A 19,068-nucleotide genomic window follows, 5' to 3' on the forward strand; every position below is an offset into this window, starting at 1 on the left:
AGTAGATCCACAGCCTATGGCATCAGGAAACCGAAAGTATCAAAAGCAAATGGGAAAGATTAAGAATCTCCTTTACATTACCTTATGGAAGAGCATTTATAAGGAAACATTTGTGTTGATGTCACTGTCACGTATGAATGAGGCCCGTGTAAAGGCATAACCGTCTTGATATTATAGTGACATCTCGAGGTTCTATTAGACAAGATCATCATTCCCTTTGTCACGATGTATTTAGTATGCTACGTAGGCATAATAAAATTGCATACCAAGTTAAACTCAAGTCGAGTAGGGTTTCCATGGGTATAGATTGAATCGGGGTCATACCCCTTCAAAATCAATTATGATTCCAAAAGTTTTGGTGCAACTATCTTACTTAATAAGAATGGCACTTATGCATCTTTAATTGTTAAACAAAAAAAAAGTCATTTTGAATATTAAGCTTTCACTAGTTGGTATCAAAATATTAACTTATGTGAATTGTGTATCACGGTAAATGATGGCTTAAAAGGGTGATGCTTAAAGAAACTAACAATTGTATAGCAAAGATGAGCAAACAATGAACCTAAAATGGCTTGGTTAGGATGAAAGCAAGTGAACATCGTAGAAATTAAGATTGTATGGCCGTAACGATCAGAGTAGGAGATATAACTTTTAGACTTTAAACACCCTTAGACAGATAGTCGCCAACAAACACATCGTAAATGAAGGATAAGACTCCTAGTCCTTGAAAGCATGCCATCTAGTGTTTAAACGTCTTCAATAACTTTCACGAGAAACGTATTATAATATTCATAAAAACTTATTTTCTTATTACCCTTTTACCAATACTAAACCAAATTGTACTAACAACTTAATGTGGTTGCGTATGAGGACCTAACAACCAACATCTAACACATAAAAATATTTTAATTATCGAATCAGCTCCTTATCAAATATCCGACCCAGTCATTTCTTTACTAACCTATTGTTAAATTATTAAAAAAAAAATACATACACCCAAGGTTAAATTTCCAAATCAGGATGCATAATTGTGAACATAAATAAATCCCACAAACATTAAAATAACACTAACATAGATTTGGTTTAATTATTTTAGTTGCACAAATCCAAGATTTAAAAACAAACACATCATCTCTCTTTAGCTTCCTTCAAATATTCTTACACCAGAGGATTGATTGCCCAAAACACACCGCCTCCCTCTCTCTCCTCTTTCTATTTCTTTTCATTTATATACATACACAGTGGAGGAATAAACAAGAAAATGTAAAGTTTATATTTTTATTTATTTAAAAAAACAAAAACAACAATACCTTACCTTTTGTTGAAGAACAACCACCCACACCTCCTCTGTTCTCAAGATCTCATTCTTTAAATCAGGCTTTCGTCAATGGTGAGTGCACAAAAAATCCCAATTTTTTTGATTTTGTTTTGTTATTTTTAATTAATTTATTATTTGATCTGTTTAAATTGTGGGCTTTAGGAATCTGAAATCTACTTGGGATTGGTGTTTTACGGATCTGATTTTCTTGAATTTAGTTCCTGAATACTCAGATAGTGTTATCGGATCACTGTTTTACTTGATTCAAGGTAAAAAGATTGTAAAGATTGAATCTTTTTAATCTTTACATATCCACATTTTGATCTATTGAATTGGGATTTTCGTATTACTGAATTCTTGTTTGGGTAATTGGGTTGATTTATGTTTGTGTTAAATTGGTAAAGTTTTGATTTTTTATTCAAGATTATGATGTATTTGATGTTTATGTTGGTGTAGTTGAATTGGGTTTGCATCTGAGTTGAGTTTTTAGTTGAATTTATATCGAATTTGATGGCAATTCAACATGGGATTGTGGAAAAGATTGAACCGGATTTCGGTAAACTGTTTATTGGTGGGATTTCTTGGGATACTGATGAGGGGAGATTGAAAGAGTATTTTGGTAGTTATGGTGAAGTGATTGAGGCTGTGATCATGCGCGATCGAATCACTGGGCGTGCTCGTGGGTTCGGTTTTGTGGTCTTTGCTGATTCGGCTGTTGCAGAGAGAGTTGTAATGGAGAAACATATGATTGATGGTAGAACAGTAAGTTTGTTCAAAGCTTCTAACCCTAGTTTACACGCAAGGTGTTCGTGTTTGGATATGCGTTTAGTTTCGTAATAAGGCCGTGTTTGGCATTGCATTTTGTGAAAGATTATCTGATTATGATTAATCCATATTACGTAATCGTTTTAAATACACAATGCCAAACACCCTCTTATGCACGAAAAGCGCGCATCCAAACACCCCTACTATATATTGTAGAATGAACAAAAGAATGTATTATGTATGTTTTGTATATCATAATTTGAATAATTCGAAATTTTCAGGTGGAAGCAAAGAAGGCAGTTCCGAGGGAAGACCACCATGGACTGAACCGAACCAATGGCAGCGTTCAAGGATCACCGGGTCCTGCAGGCCGTACAAAGAAGATATTTGTCGGCGGTTTAGCATCTACAGTCACCGAGAGTGATTTCAAGAAATATTTCGATCAGTTTGGTGGCATTACAGACGTAGTGGTGATGTACGACCACAACACTCAAAGGCCAAGAGGTTTTGGATTCATCACATTTGATTCAGAAGCAGCGGTTGATCGGGTATTAATTAAGACGTTTCATGAACTTAATGGTAAAATGGTTGAGGTCAAACGGGCAGTCCCAAAAGAGCTATCACCTGGGCCGAACCGGAGCCCGTTGGTTGGGTTTAACTACGGGTTAACCCGACCCAACGCATTCATCACTAGTACCTACCCTCAAGGTTTCAATATGAGCCCGATTGGAGGATACGGGAGTCGAACCGATAGTCGGTTTAGTCCAATTGGTGGAGGGCGAACCGGGTTTTCTCCGTTCGGGTCATCGGGTTATGGGATGGGAATGAATCTCGAGCCCGCTTTGAGCCCGGGTGCATTTGGAACAGCCTCTAATAATATGCGGTATGGGAGAGTTATGAGCCCGTATTTCGGTGGAAATTCAAATAGGTACATTGCACCAATCGGGTATAACCAAAATAATGTCAGAAACGAGTCGTTTATTAATTCATCAACCCGAAACGTCTGGGGGAACGGTGGGCTCACAATCCCAAACGGGTCAGGTGCGTATTTTGGAAACGGTTCAGGAAGTGGTGGTTTTGGAGTATTTGGAAACGGGCCGAATTGGGGTTCGTCTCCTATATCTACTCAAGGTGGAGTGAGCTCTTCTGGGTATAATGGTGGAGGCATTGGACCGATAGGGGGTCCAGAAAACAGCTACGGGCTCACACTTGGAAGAAACGGGCCCAGTGTAGGTCATGAAGGGCCTTATGGTAATTTGTACCGTGGTGGTTCACCGTATGGTGACCCAACTTGGCAGTCTTCGTCTAATGATCTAGACGGGTCTGGTCCGGGCTCATTCAGTTATGGGCTTGACAGTTCAGAAGATGTTGGAAACTATAGCATTGCAAATAGACAAACTAATAGGGGTATGTTATGTTTGTTAATTTCATAACTAATTTCAAGATTTTTTTTTCAAGAATGTTTTCAAGAAACTTTTCAAGATTTAGGGGTGCAAACGAGCCGAGCCCGAGCTCGATTAACTTATGAGAGCTCGAGCTCGAGCTCGGCTCGGGCTTGGCTCGTTTATTATCAATTAATTAATATATTGAATAAAAATAATATAAATAATAGACTTGTTTAGGCTCACGAGCTTGATATGTGAAGCTCGGGCTCGTTTACTAAACAAAGTTATTTTTAGGTTCGGGTTCGGCTCGTAAACAAGTTTAAGAAGCTCGGCTCGGCTCGTTTACTAGAGAACTTCAAATAAGGGTTAAATGTTATTAAATATCAATAAAAACTACTATTACACTAACGTTCGACGAGCCTGGCGAGCTTCACGTGCCAGGCTCGGCAGTAGTGGCCGGTATGTAGTTTTCGTATAGAATTTTTTAGGTTTATACGTTTTCGACCCCCCGGTTTTATATTTTTTTTAGGTATATGCGTTTTCGACCCCCCGGTCGGAAATCTCAAGCTTTGCCACTGAGGCTCGGGGTCGATAAATAAACGAGCTTTAATTTAGGCTCAAGCTCGGCTCGGGCTCGATAAGGCTCGATTCAGTTCAGCTTTTTCTCGAGCAGCTCGGGAGCCACTTGGCTCATTTGCACCCCTAGATTTTTTTCAAGAATATTTTCATACAAAATCTAGATTTTAATTTGTTTTTGGTGAATAATTTCAGGGATTGCTACATAGAAGTTTTCAAGATTTGCATACAAGAAGGTAAACTATAGGGGGAACAGTTATTTTGGTAGATAACCCTCTATAGTATAATCCAACACACTCACTGATTATTGGAAGAAAAAGAAACATTACAAGATTTGATGGCAAGTTTTGATCTTTATTTGACCTTAGGTTTCCACTTTTGATGTGTTGTGCATCTTTTGAAGAATTTGGGTGGGTGGTAGATTAGATCAAATAATCGCGCTTTCTCTTTCAGTTTCTTCTGGTCGGTCCGGTTTTATTCTTTATTGTTGAGTTGTTGTAACGTCTGGCGAAGTTGCCAGTGCTTGTTTCCGTTTGATTTATAAAGTGTGAATGAATGATTAGTTATCCGAGTTAATAAGTTCACTTAACGTTAGGTTTCTTGCTTATTTATTTATTTATTAATTATTTTCATCCGCTTTAGTGACATAACCAGAACTTTTCAACTACTCTACTAACCACACTTTTACATCAAACACTAATATCATTGGTTTATCTTTACTAAATACAAAATTTTACGTTCCGAGGATCAACAACCCCCCCCCCCCCCCCCCCGCGCGTCAACTAGTTTTGGTTTTGTTTATACATAGGTGAAATGAAACGTAATTGTGGGCCCCACTTATCTTGACGAGAAGTGTAACAATTGCCGCGACAGTAATCTCGATAAGTTCTAATTGTTTTTAACTTCTCTGCATGAAATGTAATGAAAATGTTAAACACACACAATTATATTGCTTAAAATAATATGTTGCAAAATGGTGTCGTTTTGATTATATATTTAATGTTCAATTGGATTAACAAATGCGGGGATAGCTCAGTTGGGAGAGCGTCAGACTGAAGATCTGAAGGTCACGTGTTCGATCCACGTTCACCGCAAACATTTTTTCACTGCTTGATTTTGATCTTTCATTTTACACCCCTAACTTTGTAAGTTATTTTTTTCAGTCCCTAATCTTTCAGAACTCTCACATTCTGCCTTTGTTTCTTTCATTCAAGATCAGGGGCGGAACCAGAGGGGGGTCAAGTGGGTCTGTTGACCCTCCGGTCACTAGAACTTTTTGAATTTTTATTTATAAATTTTGAGTTTTTGAAGTACAAACTTAGAGATGGACCCCCTAATTTGAACCAGTATAGAATATAAGCTTATGATGACCCCCTAACTAAATCGTTCTGGTTCCGTCACTGTTCAAGATCATATGATTTGAAGCCCTTAACTATATTTATAATTTCGAAAAGTACCCTGATTGTGTATTTTTCAAAAAAATGTCATTTTTTCTTTAATAACTAGAATCCTGATTAATCAACGACTTTTATACCCTAGTATAGGAATTAAACCGTTAGATGCTACTACGCTAAATGTATATTAATGCGGATCAATCGATAATGAAATTGATATAAAACTAATCAAGACAACTTTTGAAAATATGTTGGACGTGTTAATAATAAGGTCATAACGCGAAAGATGCAAGTTTTTAAAATTCAGTAACTTGTCTATATACTAACTAATAAAATCAAATTCTTTTGTCGAATCTTTGAACATGAAAATCGGGGTTTCATGATTAGCTATCAAGCTCCAAAAGACACCAATGAAACTTTTTCACAATTAGAAGTTGTTTATGCATATTTCTTTTAGAATACACTAACATTTTGTTTGCGATTTAGCTTCCAAACAAGATAAAAGTTGCAATAGATGATGTGATTAGGAAGAGAGTTATAATTGAAGAGTCAAACATACCTGGGATGGGAAATTCTTCATGTAAGTTGATGATTAAAACTAAGAGTTAATTGCCAAAATCATCCCTGAGGTTTGGGCACGTTTGCCATTTTCGTCTAAAATGACATTTTTGTACCAAATTGCCTCCAACGTTTGTAACTTTTTGCCATTTTCATCCAAACCACTAGCTTAGTTTATTTTTTTCTGTTAAGTTGAGGATATTTGGATGAAACTGGCAAATATAAAACCACAAGGATGATTTCGGCAATTTACTCAAACCCTTTTTAATTTATTTTATTTAATTATTTTTGTTACATATATAATAAAAAAGAATATACATGCAATTTTTAGGAAAAAAAATTAATTGTTTTGTCATATAATTTTTATAAATTTTCATCCAAATCACTAACTCAGTTTATTTTTTTCTGTTAAGGTGAAGGATGTTTTAAATTTTATAAATTAAGACAGAAATTAATTTACAGCTTCTTTATATAAATCAGTTTTATAAAGAGAAAACGTTATTGGTGTGCAACACATAACACTCGATTACAACTTTTAGTATTTATCAGTTGTAGAGATAGAAAAAAATTGTAAAACGTTACATATTTTTTAAATGTGTTGAGCACCTAGAAAATATTTTGGTACAAATAAAATATTTATTTAATTAAGATTATGAGAGTAACTAACTAATACTTATTCTGAGTGGCTTGAGTAAAGAAACTTTTGGTTCATAGCATTATAATTACAATTTGGTGGGTAGTTTTAAGGTTTGGTAATGATACGTTGTTTGATTTGGGGGGGGGGGGAGGCTTCTGTTTTTCTTAGGAGCGAATTTTGAAGAGTAGAAGATGAATTGCAAACTTGGTACATTTGATAAGATTTTTTATTTGACCTTTTTCAATAAGATCACCAGCGTTTTAGTTTTATAAAATTTAGAGGTTTAAGTAGATTTTATTTTTATAAAACTGATCTATATAAAAAATTAGAAATTAATTTCTGTTTTAGTTTATAAACGTCCTTCGCCTTAATAGAAAAATTAACTTAGATAGTGGTTGGATGAAAATTTATAAAAATTACGTGACAAAGCTATTATTTTTTTCATATAAAAATTGCATGTATATTCTTTTTATTATATATGTAACAAAATTAATTAATAAAAGAAATTTAAAAGACTTTGAGTAAATTGCCAAAATCGTCCATGTGGTTTTATATTTGCCAGTTTTATCCAAATATCCTCAACTTAACAGAAAAAATAAACTAAGTTAGTGGTTTGGATGAAAATGGCAAAAAGTTACAAACGTTGGGGGCAATTTGGTACAAAAGTGTCATTTTGGACGAAAATGACAAACATGCCCAAACCTCAGGGACGATTTTGGCAATTAACTCTAAAACTAAAGAGGCACATATGATACCATGAACGCGTTGGATTTGGTTCGGTTGCTACATGGTACATTGGTGGTTTGTGGATATGGTTAAGTTTTTCTAAGGAAGAAGAAACATGCTTCAAGTTTACAAAGAGTAAAGAAGTGCATTAACTTGTTTCGGAATTCCAAACTATACACAAGTAGTTTGTGGTAAAGGATAGAACGGTGGTTAGAGACCAAGAGAATTATCAGAATTATTGATGAACAACTATGAAAATAACTTTCAAAATAAAAATAAACCAACAAAAGATTTTTGTGAGACATTCAAACCTCTAGTAAAATGAAAAGAAAAGAAAATATGAAAGACACGTGAATCTAAAGTAGCGTTATAGCTCAAGATTTAAAGAAAAATATGACATGTTACTACCTCATTTTAAAGTTACAATAGTAGTAAAATGTTTAGTTATATATTAAATAGTTAAACATCATCCAATATAAAAAAAAAATTGGAACGACTTTCTTGTATTAGGCTACCGCACTCCCTAAATTGGAAAGTTTCGTTGCCCCACACTGGCCAGACTATGTTGTCTTAACTGGGTCCATGCTGGCTTTTAAGTTTGGCTTGGGCAACCATACCGTCGGCTGCCACTTGACAGTCGTGCCACCAAAAGAGCAAAATTCTTGGCATAACACACGGTGGGGCGAAAACCCGAGTGAGCTCAAGATATTGCCAAACACTTCTACAAGGAGGCTAGACTCTATTTATCATTGCTTAATCCACCAAAGTGACACGAGTGGGAATTGAACTTGGATCTCCATTAAAGAACTCAAACCTCTCTACTACTAGACCACAAGTGGTGAATATCATCCACTGACAAAATGGATTAGATTTTAAAATTGACATATGTGACACCTCAACTAGCATCATTAAAACTACCACTTTTGTTAATTGGTGTAACGATAGTGATGCCACACAAATTGTACGGTCAATCCACTCTCGTAGTACAATCGTGAAGAAACTGGATCCTCTCATCAATCACCAAAAAATTTGTTTTTATCCTTTTTCATCTATAACAAATAAAAGTTTTAGTGCGGAACTATATGAAGTGAAGGAAAAAACAAACAGAAGAGTTTACAAAATTACTGTAAAAAGAGTAATTACAGTATAGTTTACTAGAAGCGTGATTATTAAACTCTAGTGTAATCATTATTATTCTAGTTCATGTTGTTGTTGTGTAATTATTATTACACTGCAACGAAATGAACAAGAATAATAACGGTTACACTACTTGTAAAAATATAACGTAATTATCATTACTCTAGTTCTACTTTTAGCAGCATGATTACTTTATTTGTTCGTGTCTATGAAATACTTAATATATGAACATGGTTCGAAAACAGTCTCATTAAGATAACAATTTATTTAATAAACCACTAGAGATTTTATGCATATTAATAGTTCGTTAATAAAAAATAACCAATAAAAAAGTCAAAATTACTATCACTCACATAGTTTATATGCCCGTAATTAAACATATGATTGATTCACTTCACCTTAGAGTTTTGTCCATATCGCTTTTGTATTATTATTGAAGATAGAAGCAATTGATCATATTAATCAAACCAAAGAAAATAAAACCCACATTGTTATACTAATGATTGTGCCATGTCCCGAGCTTGAAGCAACAATTATACAATGTTCATAGATATTTCTAATTTTCCTACTTAAAGTTCGTATAATGTTATACGATAAATAAAAGTTTTGAAACCATCAATTTATTTGATATAAAAGTTTTGATTAATTAAAAAAATGATAAAAGATTGAATGATGTTGTTGTAGATATTGGATTCTCGAAGTACTTAACTGCACATAAAAAATATGATGGCTATACTTGTACATGTGCATTTGAGAAAGTGTTTGGAATTAGGGCTCTTCATGAGCCGAGCGAACCTTTGCTTGTGTTTGACTCGTTTACAAACCGAATTGAGGGGCGCCTTATTTAAATCGAGTCTCAAATCAAACGAGCATTTTCAAGCAGTGAATATTCCACGCGAGCGTTGATCGAACTTCGAGTGGTTTTGACAACTGTGTTACCCGATTTAAATTGATGGAGAGAGATAGTGACAATATTGGGTCTCAAGTTTTATGTCTTGAAAACAGACACATTTCATGGCATAATATTTTTCTTATGGATAACAATGTTATGGCTAATGAGGTGACAATCATATTGCACGAACAATGACGTTGATAGTAGGAGACAGTCAACTTAGGGTAACACCATGAGACATTGAGGCGTTGAGCAGACTGTTGTTTAGCGGTTTAAGGTTAACTTTTAGATTTGATGTTAATTTTTTATTGGCGTGATTGGCCTAGTACGTATAGATAAAGTTGTAAATTTGTATATAGGACTAAAATCTAATAGAGTGGATATATAAAGCTATAAATTTAATTTATATCTATGTGTGTGTGTGTGTGTGTGTATATATATATAGTGGAAGATTCAAATGAGAATAATTTTTTTGTAAAAAGAAAAAAGAAGAAGTTTCAACCAATAAGAATGATTCATTTTACTTCATTTAATATTTGCATTTAATTTTAATATAAAGGTATATTGGTAAACTTACAAAAATCATTAATTTGTATTCTTCCCCTTTAATAACTAATTAAATTAAAGAGCTAATTGCCAAAATCATCCCTGAGGTTTGGGCACGTTTGCCATTTTCGTCCAAAATGACATTTTTGTACCAAATTGCCCCCAACGTTTGTAACTTTTTGCCATTTTCATCCAAACCACTAACTTAGTTTATTTTTTCTGTTAAGTTGAGGATATTTGGATGAAACTGGCAAATATAAAACCACAGGGATGATTTCGGCAATTTACTCAAACCCTTTTTAATTTCTTTTATTTAATTATTTTTGTTACATATATAATAAAAAAGAATATACATGCAATTTTTAGGAAAACAAATTAATTATTTTGTCATATAATTTTTATAAATTTTCATCCAAATCACTAACTCAATTTATTTTTTCTGTTAAGGTGAAGGATGTTTTAAATTTTATAAATTAAGACAGAAATTAATTTACAGCTTCTTTATATAAATCAGTTTTATAAAGAGAAAACGTTATTGGTGTGCAACACATAACAATCGATTACAACTTTTAGTATTTATCAGTTGTAGAGATAGAAAAAAATTGTAAAACGTTACATATTTTTTAAATGTGTTGAGCACCTAGAAAATATTTTGGTACAAATAAAATATTTATTTAATTAAGATTATGAGAGTAACTAACTAATACTTATTCTGAGTGGCTTGAGTAAAGAAACTTTTGGTTCATAGCATTATAATTACAATTTGGTGGGTAGTTTTAAGGTTTGGTAATGATACGTTGTTTGATGGAGGGGGGGGGGGGGGCACTGGCTTCTGTTTTTTCTTAGGAGCGAATTTTAAAGAGTGGAAGATGAATTACAAACTTGTTACCTTTGATAAGATTTTTTTATTTGACCTTTTTCAATAAGATCACCAGCATTTTAGTTTTATAAAATTTAGAGGTTTAAGTAGATCTTATTTTTATAAAACTGATCTATATAAAAATTTAGAAATTAATTTCTGTTTTAGTTTATAAACGTCCTTCGCCTTAATAGAAAAATTAACTTAGATAGTGGTTGGATGAAAATTTATAAAAATTATATGACAAAGCTATCATTTTTTTCATATAAAAATTGCATGTATATTCTTTTTATTATATATGTAACAAAATTAATTAAATAAAAGAAATTTAAAAGACTTTGAGTAAATTGCCAAAATCGTCCCTGTGGTTTTATATTTGCCAGTTTTATCCAAATATCCTCAACTTAACAGAAAAAATAAACTAAGTTAGTGGTTTGGATGAAAGTGGCAAAAAGTTACAAACGTTGGAGGCAATTTGGTACAAAAGTGTCGTTTTGGACGAAAATGACAAACCTGCCCAAACCTCAGGGACGATTTTGGCAATTAACTCTAAATTAAATTTGTAAATCCTTTTCAAAATATATACTTTTTCCAAACTAAAAAAAACAAGTTAATTTAAAGTGTAGAATAAATTACTAGTTGTGTGGGATAAATTACGAGTTGTGTAAGATATATTTTCGAGGTGTGCATGATAAATTTCGACTGTGTAGGATAAAATTCTATAATGTGTAGGGTATATGTAGAAAAATTTTGATATGTGTAAGTTTTGTAAATTATATGTAGGATAATTAATGATTAGTTAACTAATTAATTAAAGAGTTAATAATTAATGATATGAGTTATAAATGAAATAGTATTTTACTGATATGCCCTTTCTTCTTTTTCTTCTCACATAAAATTTCTTCTCAAATGAACCTTCCCCTATATATATATAGGAACATCAGGAGAACACCTCAAAGTGTGAGAACGGTGAGAACGATTCTCATCCACAAGATCTTAGTGGTTTGTGGCTGAGATTGATGCGGTGACATTTTTGTAAATAATAGGGGTCTTGGAACTACCAGGAGGGGTAAAATAGGAAGATTCAAACAAAGATGCATATGCTAACCACATGCCATTTTCCCCCATCATATTTAAACGACAATAACTTTTTTATACGTGATTATTTTTCGAAAAAAATTACACCATAAAACTCAGCGTGTTTTTATCTTTCCAACGAGTATACTATTGATATACTATTCGAAAAAAAATTAACTGGGTTTTATGGCGTTTTTCTGAACTGGGTATTTTATGGCGTTTTAGACTAGGTATTTTCATGACGTTTTTCTGAACCAGGTGTTTTTATGGCGTTTTAACTAGGTATTTTCATAACGTTTTTCTGAACTGATTGTTTTATGGCGTTCTCAACTGAGTTTTTCCATGGCGTTTTTTTGAACTGGGTGTTTTATAGCGTTTTTACAGTACAAATTATGATTTTTCTAAGCTCAAAAAATATTAATTTAGGCTTATGGCTAAAAAAAATGGTTTTTTTAGCTGTTGTAAATTATAGCTCAAAAAAAAAACTTTTTTTATGAAGTTTAACTTGGGAGCTGGCTCAAAAATATAATGGTTTTTTGAGCTGTTGTAAATGATAGCTCAAAAATAGCTTTTTGAGTGCTTTATAGCGTTAAAAAATGGTTTTTTTTGAGCTGTTGTAAATTATAGCTCAAAAAAATAGCTTTTGAGTGTTTATAGCATTTTAACTGGGTATTTTTCATGGTGTTTTTCTGAATTTAGTGTTTTTATGGCATTTTATTTGAACATGCAGTTCATGTGTGTGGGTTTTTTTTTGACAATATTACCCCTTAGTGTAATTTAACATCAATGCCACATGTCACCACCAAAATCATTCTCACCGTTCTCACATTTTTCACTGTTCTCTCTAAATCTTGACCCTATATATATACTAATTAAAAATAAGAATTCAAGTCAAACTGAGTCGAGCGGACCTTTGCTCATGCTTGGCTCGTTTACAAACCGGACCGAACCGAGCAGAGTGGCTCATTTACAACCGAGAGACTTAAAACGAACGAGCATTTTCCGAGCGAGCGACGAGCGGTTTGGACGACCCTATTTAGAATAAAAAAGGCTGCATTCTATGAGGGCTGGATATAAACAACTTAAGAGTTCAAGGGTCAGCGTGAAGGTTGCTAGTATACAAGCTTTGGTCGTCTCTTGCCTCAATTATGAGGTGCTTCAGCGTCAGCCTGAACTTACTCACCGGTTCTGCACAGTCGACAACGACACAACTCAACCAGCTCCACAATTAGCGATCAATCGCCAGATTGATTTACATGAAGCAGGAGCAAAGGCCTCGGCCTAGTATATTCTTCAAATCGATTTCAAGAGCACCCTTTCGACCATTAGTCTAGCATTCCACCCACTTGCAACTTGCGCATGGAAGCAACACTAGACTGGGGGGATTTGAAGGGGTATGGTCTAAATCTCGCACAAGGCTTAGGCGCGAGTGACCATTACCCGGCTCATTACCCCTACCGACAAGGATTCGCCTACATTCGCGCGGGCACACGCAAACCCGGTTTGCTTTCCCACTCGGGGAAAGATGAGAAGACTTATCTTGTGTATGAAAATGGTTGTTTTCGTTAACACTACGCACGCGGTAATCACTTTGGTTACCACACATAGCGATGCGGTCCAGAACCACATCCTATTGTCGAAACAAGTGGAACTGACACTTTGACTTCAGTAACCAAACCAGCAAGTGGTCTGACCGGGTACTGACAATAGCGGTCAGCTGACCGCCTAATGCGTAGCTGCCCAGCCCACATGCATGGAAAGCAGGCAGCACCAGCAGGGCGTGGCATCACCTCCGGATGCGTCCGACGCTCCCGTGACCTGCGCTCCTAACATGCCTACAAAAAGGCTACGCGTTGTCAGTCAGGCCCTAGGCCCATTTAGCGGCCCTTTGGGCCCTCCTTCACTCTTCGGCTATAAATACTCATCCCAAACTAGGTTTGAGGTAACGCTAATCTGCTCTCTCACACATATTACTCAAATACTTTGCTCACAAGCAACCCCTACCTCATCCTCCTTGTTACGAGTCAGGGTGTGTTTCCTTGTGCAGGGGACCGATTAGAGGACGACCCGGCCATTGATCGAAGAAAAAAGGGATTAACGCTACCCGACGAGACTAGTAGACCGACCCCCTGGTTATCCACTGTTTCAAGAGTATGTAAGTTACCGGTAAAAAAAGATAATTTCACATTTATCGTAATGGTTAGCTTTATTATAATTCTATGAGTAAATTATGTTTTTGGCCCCTGTGGTTATATCACTTTTACTATATTAGCCCAAAATAAGAATTTTTAATATATCTCCCCCCATGGTTTCTATAACTAACCATTTTGACCTCTAAGTCTAACCATTTTGGCCCCTATGGTCTCTATAACTAACCATTTTGGCCCCCATGATCTCTAGCCTTAGGGGCCAAAATGGTTAGTTATATAGACCATGGGGGCAGATATGTTAAAAATTCTTATTTTGGGTTAATATAGTAAAAATGATATAACCACAGGGGTCAAAAACGTAATTTACTCTAATTCTATATACATCTAATTATTTTGACTATGATATATCAAAATCACTTTTGATACTTTTTGATACCACCAAATAATCTTACTTTTCACTTTACTCATGCGTTTTAACAATCAAAAATTTCATATTGGTGTAGGCATATTTTCACAAGATTATGAATTCGAAAAAATCACAATCATATGGTGAAATGACCGACTTATTTCATGAATAATATAGTAATTTTATATTCATCGTGATAACAACTTTTCATAGCATAGTATGTATGACACGAGTAATTCTTATCAAACTTTATAAATCTACAATCTAGGGTGATAGGAATTGCGACCGGTTAATCGTTAATACAATCAGACCAAGAACGGAACTTCACGAGTCAGGCAAAGTCAGGCCAGGGCTGGTTCAATTATATCCGGGTCGACCCTAATACGTCTTCAACATGAATTGATTCCATACATGACCATGCACCCCACGTTTTCAATCAGTAGTTAACTTTTATTTTCATCCAATGTTATTTTTATTTATTTATTTGTTAGTTTTGTTTTATTTTGTTTTCAAGTAAGTTATTCAATTTCCTATATGTAAGGAAACGTGGGTGGGTTTCTTTTGCATCTATATGTATCGCAAGTTAAATGAAATGGAGGCAGTTTTTTATTAGTTTGAAATTTGTGTGTTAATTTTCTCAATGGATTTTGAGAGTAATTAATTCTTCCATGCTAGTTCAAGTGTGGCAACTTGAATGGTGTTCTTGGAGCCTAGATTAGAATCAAGTGGTGTATCTGTATCTTGATTCGCGTTTAGTTTGCCCTAATCGATTTCTTGTGTGGTGTGTCTGTATCACAAGAGACCGTTAGATCTATCTGTTTTATTTAGAGTTTTAATTTCATAGCCGTTACCGAACTGATTGCTATCATAGGGCCGGCTCAATCGTTTTAGAAGTCAAAAGAAAACTAGAAATCTGAGGCCTACTAAATAAGATTCTTTTTGTTGGACTTGTACCAATTAGATTTTAGACTTTGTATTTAAAAATAACAAACAAAAAAAGCGACTTAACAATGTCTAGAACCCCTGCCTTACTTGTAAATATAGAGGAAGTTTACCACTAAATCAACCTACCATTTTATGTTTAACCGTCTTAATTTAAATATATATACAAAAACTACCAGTCTTTTTTAAATTTGGGGCCTTTCTTAAATGGTGGCCCAAAGCCCTTGCTTGGGTTTATTTACGCTTAGGCCGGCCCTGTCTACATCCCATCAAACTTTATAAATCTACATCCCATAGATTACACATAACCATTTGTAAAACAAAGATTAAATTCCAAAACACAAGATTAAAACACAATGGGATACAAATAATCAGTCGTAAAACAAAGACGAAACTCCAAAAAACAACATTAGAACACATGATCCAAACTCGCATACATTAAAACGCGACAATGTCATTCATGTATTTCGCAAAAATCGAAAAGTACACATATGTTCAAAACATGTTATAAACGACCTCGTACATTGTGCATTAAATAATAACGTTATAAACATACCCTTTTTTTGAACGGCAAATTTCTTTATTCCTAGTGGGACTTGAACCCAACCTCCCCCTCTCAAGGTATTTAAAAGTTTTGCCTTTCCCAAACTTTTACAAAACATAAATATAATCCGTATTTTTTATTCTAAACCCTAATTTTCACATGTGAATCCCAAACAAACACATCAAAAGAAAGCCCGACTCCCATAAAACACCCGACCCTGCGACCCGTTTGGCGTCTGGATCTTCTGACCCGACCCGGGATTTCCAGAATCCATACCCTCTTTTTCAACATCCAATGGAAGCTTCATCTTGGCCAAAGACTCAGTAAACTGTTGCATACTCTTCATGTACAAATCCACAAAGTCCTGCTGCACAACTTTCTGGTCAAAATCCGCGGTCAAAGTCAACGGCTTTATAGAAGTCCGGTTGACCGAATCAACATCGGGATCACCTGTTCTCGCGGGTTTCTCTTCTGCAGGCGAATCACATTCTTGATTCGCGCATTGAGATTCGTTCGTCGAGACGCTTGTAGGCGGGGATTCGGGCTTTCGGGTCTCAACCGGTTCCATAAAGGGTACTTCAATTTGATCAATTTGGTCAACCTGATCATCTGTGTCAGATGACACTAAACTTTCTGAGCTCAAACCAAAATACTCTGTCACCATCATGTGGTTTTCCGTCACAACTTTAGGATCCGGGAACTCGATTTTGTCGAATTCGGTTAATTCTGAATCAGCCGCTGCGGTCTGCAATGGCGGTGAGATGGTCATTATGTCAGGGGAGGATCCGGTGTACGAAAACGACAGGTGAACGAAGCCCGAAGGCGAGTGGAACAAATCGGTTGAGGATAAAGTGAACTCTTTATCTAACTTCCCGTTTTTCATGACGATTTCGGACAAAGGGATTACAGTAAACCCTAACAACTGATCTTCAAGATAATTTCGCACCCTGCTCAACATATATATCTCGCATTTAAGCGAAGACTCGATTGTTGGGACATGAACTTGAAGGGTTTCGTTAAAGACCGGATTTTGTCCACCCCCGTTGATGGTTCGAGTGGTGACCGATTTATCGGGGTTGGTAGTGATGCAAATTTTGGCGTAAACGTCTTGTTTATGGTATATGCAGATGTTTTGAATGTCTCTAGCTTGATGAATGTGAACATCAAGAACACCGAGAAACAATTCGGGTTCGGGTACGAGTTTCTTTGTTATGAAATTCGGGTTTGTTGCGAAAAGATCAAGATTTTGTGATTTGGGTTCTTGAAATAAAGATGAGGTCTTGAATGGTGACACAACAGATTGAGGAGACTCCATGAAAACCTGCAAATGATTTAAGATTTTGAAGATCAAGAAAGTGAATAATTTTGAAAAGTCCCACCTTTTTTGGCAGCAATTTTTCACAAAATTAAACAAGATAATGAAGAATTAAAGATCAATAATAAGCAGAAAGATGTGTCAATTTATAACCTTTTTGCAACTAATTTTAACAAAAATAAACAAGAACCAAAAATGATGAACAATTAAAGATAAAAAATTAGTAGAAAGTTGTGCAAATTCATAACCTTTTTGGAACTAATTTTCACATAATTAAACAAGAACCCAAATTGATGAAGAATTAAAGATCAAGAATAAGCAGAATTTTATGTCAATTAACAACCTTTTTCAACTAATTTTCACATAATTAAACAAATAAATAATGAACAACAAGAACTCTAGAGTATGATTATTAACTCTTCAATCATCAATTTTGATTCAAGCCCAGTATAATTAAAGCAAAACTCACTTCAATTACTGAAAATCAAACTATAATTCATGAAAATTGTACACGAAAGCAAACATAAAACCTAAAAAGGTGTAACAGGAAGAACCCTAATCTTGATTTCAAGTTAATCAAGATTTGATCATAAACCCATTTTAAATTCCATTCCAATTATAAACAAAACCCACAACAATAAACAACTCCAAATTCAAGTAATTTATCTGTTTTAACTCAAAGAACAGGTGATATATTAATATATGAAGAAAAGTTAGGACATTTCTTGCCTTTTTTGAGAACCAAGTTCAAGAAACGGTGAAGAATTGTTGAGTTTTTGATCCCAGAAAATCTGCAGAGAATTATTATATTGATGGGTTTTATGCATTCGTGTGTCCCCATTTTTATAAGTAGGTGCCTACTTTTTAATATTTTATTTATAAAAATAATAAGGCCTTATACATGTGATTAACTTTTATATCATTAACTTTATAACTTTATATCTTAACTTTATATCAATATTATTATATTAAAGTTAATATGGATTGTACAACCTCCAAGTCGGCAGGTCCAAAAATATCCCTACCGAGTTTCCCTCTCGCATTATCATTCTTCTATCATTATTCGTCGAGTAAACTGCCATTTTGGTCCCTGAGATTTGGCCAGTTTTGTCACTTTAGTCCAAATCTCAAACCTTTTGTATCTAGGTCCCTGTGGTTTCAGTTTTGTTGCCATTTTGGTCCAAAAGTGAAATCAGACCAGATTCCCCATATTAAACCCCCCTGTTTTGTCCTTTTCCTCAGGGTAATTTTGTCATTTTCGTTTTATTATAATTGGTTATTAATTAAAAATAATAAAACTAAATTAATCAACCTTGACCCTATAAAACTAAATTGATCCAGATACCCCGTGCCACCACCATTAAACTTCCGCTGATGACCATGATTATGTTGTTGGTGATGCTGCTGCTGATGATGATACTGAATCGCCACATGATAATGCGGATGATGATGACCATGATGACTCTGCACCGGAACCGAAACCGTCACCGGCACATGCGTCGGGATCCGAGCATGAAACGGAGAATTAGGAGACGAAAGTACATGAATTATCCCCGGCGACGTCGGCGGAGGCGATATCACGAGTCGCGGCTGAGTTAGATCGGAGGAAGATGACGTCACGGCGGCGGAAACGGCAGAGGATGAGGCGGCGGTGGTGCGAGGGAGGAACTCCGGCGCTTTGGCGTTCAATCGGTTGAATGAAACGTTACGTGTGAGAGATTGATTGTTGGTGCTATCAGTTGAAATTGAAGTAGAGATAGGTGATTCTAGGGTTTGAGATGAGGATGAGGAGGAAGATGAGGGTTCCTGAGCCATAGTATTATTGGAGGATTTGTATGTAT

At 35.0% G+C, this 19,068-nt stretch overlaps 2 protein-coding genes and 1 non-coding gene across 4 annotated transcripts; 2 read left to right on the plus strand and 1 right to left on the minus strand.

Moving 5' to 3' along the window:
• Window positions 1-1,156: 1,156 nt before the first annotated feature.
• LOC110873400 (heterogeneous nuclear ribonucleoprotein 1) lies at window positions 1,157-4,642 on the plus strand. Of its 2 annotated transcripts, XM_022122318.2 has the most exons (5): window positions 1,157-1,390; window positions 1,481-1,587; window positions 1,775-2,080; window positions 2,365-3,490; window positions 4,240-4,642. In XM_022122318.2, the coding sequence occupies exons 3-5, from the start codon at window positions 1,829-1,831 to the stop codon at window positions 4,251-4,253; spliced, it is 1,392 nt and encodes a 463-aa protein (XP_021978010.1). In that variant the 5' UTR covers window positions 1,157-1,390; window positions 1,481-1,587; window positions 1,775-1,828; the 3' UTR covers window positions 4,254-4,642. The 2 variants fall into 2 exon arrangements, with proteins under 2 accessions (XP_021978010.1, XP_035831664.1); XM_035975771.1 differs by lacking the exon at window positions 1,481-1,587.
• A 423-nt stretch (window positions 4,643-5,065) lies between these two features.
• On the plus strand, window positions 5,066-5,138 carry TRNAF-GAA. Its single transcript has one exon. It is a non-coding gene; the product is annotated as a tRNA-Phe (tRNA).
• A 10,664-nt stretch (window positions 5,139-15,802) lies between these two features.
• LOC110873399 lies at window positions 15,803-18,081 on the minus strand. Its single transcript, XM_022122317.2, has 2 exons — window positions 17,957-18,081; window positions 15,803-17,233 (listed from the first exon to the last, which is right to left on the minus strand). The coding sequence occupies exon 2, from the start codon at window positions 17,225-17,227 to the stop codon at window positions 16,094-16,096; it is 1,134 nt and encodes a 377-aa protein (XP_021978009.1). The 5' UTR covers window positions 17,228-17,233; window positions 17,957-18,081; the 3' UTR covers window positions 15,803-16,093.
• Window positions 18,082-19,068: the final 987 nt, after the last annotated feature.

The sequence above is a fragment of the Helianthus annuus genome, chromosome 8 (assembly GCF_002127325.2).
Source record: "Helianthus annuus cultivar XRQ/B chromosome 8, HanXRQr2.0-SUNRISE, whole genome shotgun sequence".
Taxonomy (NCBI): domain Eukaryota; kingdom Viridiplantae; phylum Streptophyta; class Magnoliopsida; order Asterales; family Asteraceae; genus Helianthus; species Helianthus annuus.

Coding starts and splice junctions, on each gene's coding strand:
- LOC110873400 (XM_022122318.2), top strand. CDS start 1,829: ATGGCAATTCAACATGGGATTGTGGAAAAGATTGAACCGGATTTCGGT. Junction 2,081..2,364: donor ATATGATTGATGGTAGAACA/GTAAGTTTGTTC, acceptor CGAAATTTTCAG/GTGGAAGCAAAGAAGGCAGT.
- LOC110873399 (XM_022122317.2), bottom strand. CDS start 17,227: ATGGAGTCTCCTCAATCTGTTGTGTCACCATTCAAGACCTCATCTTTA.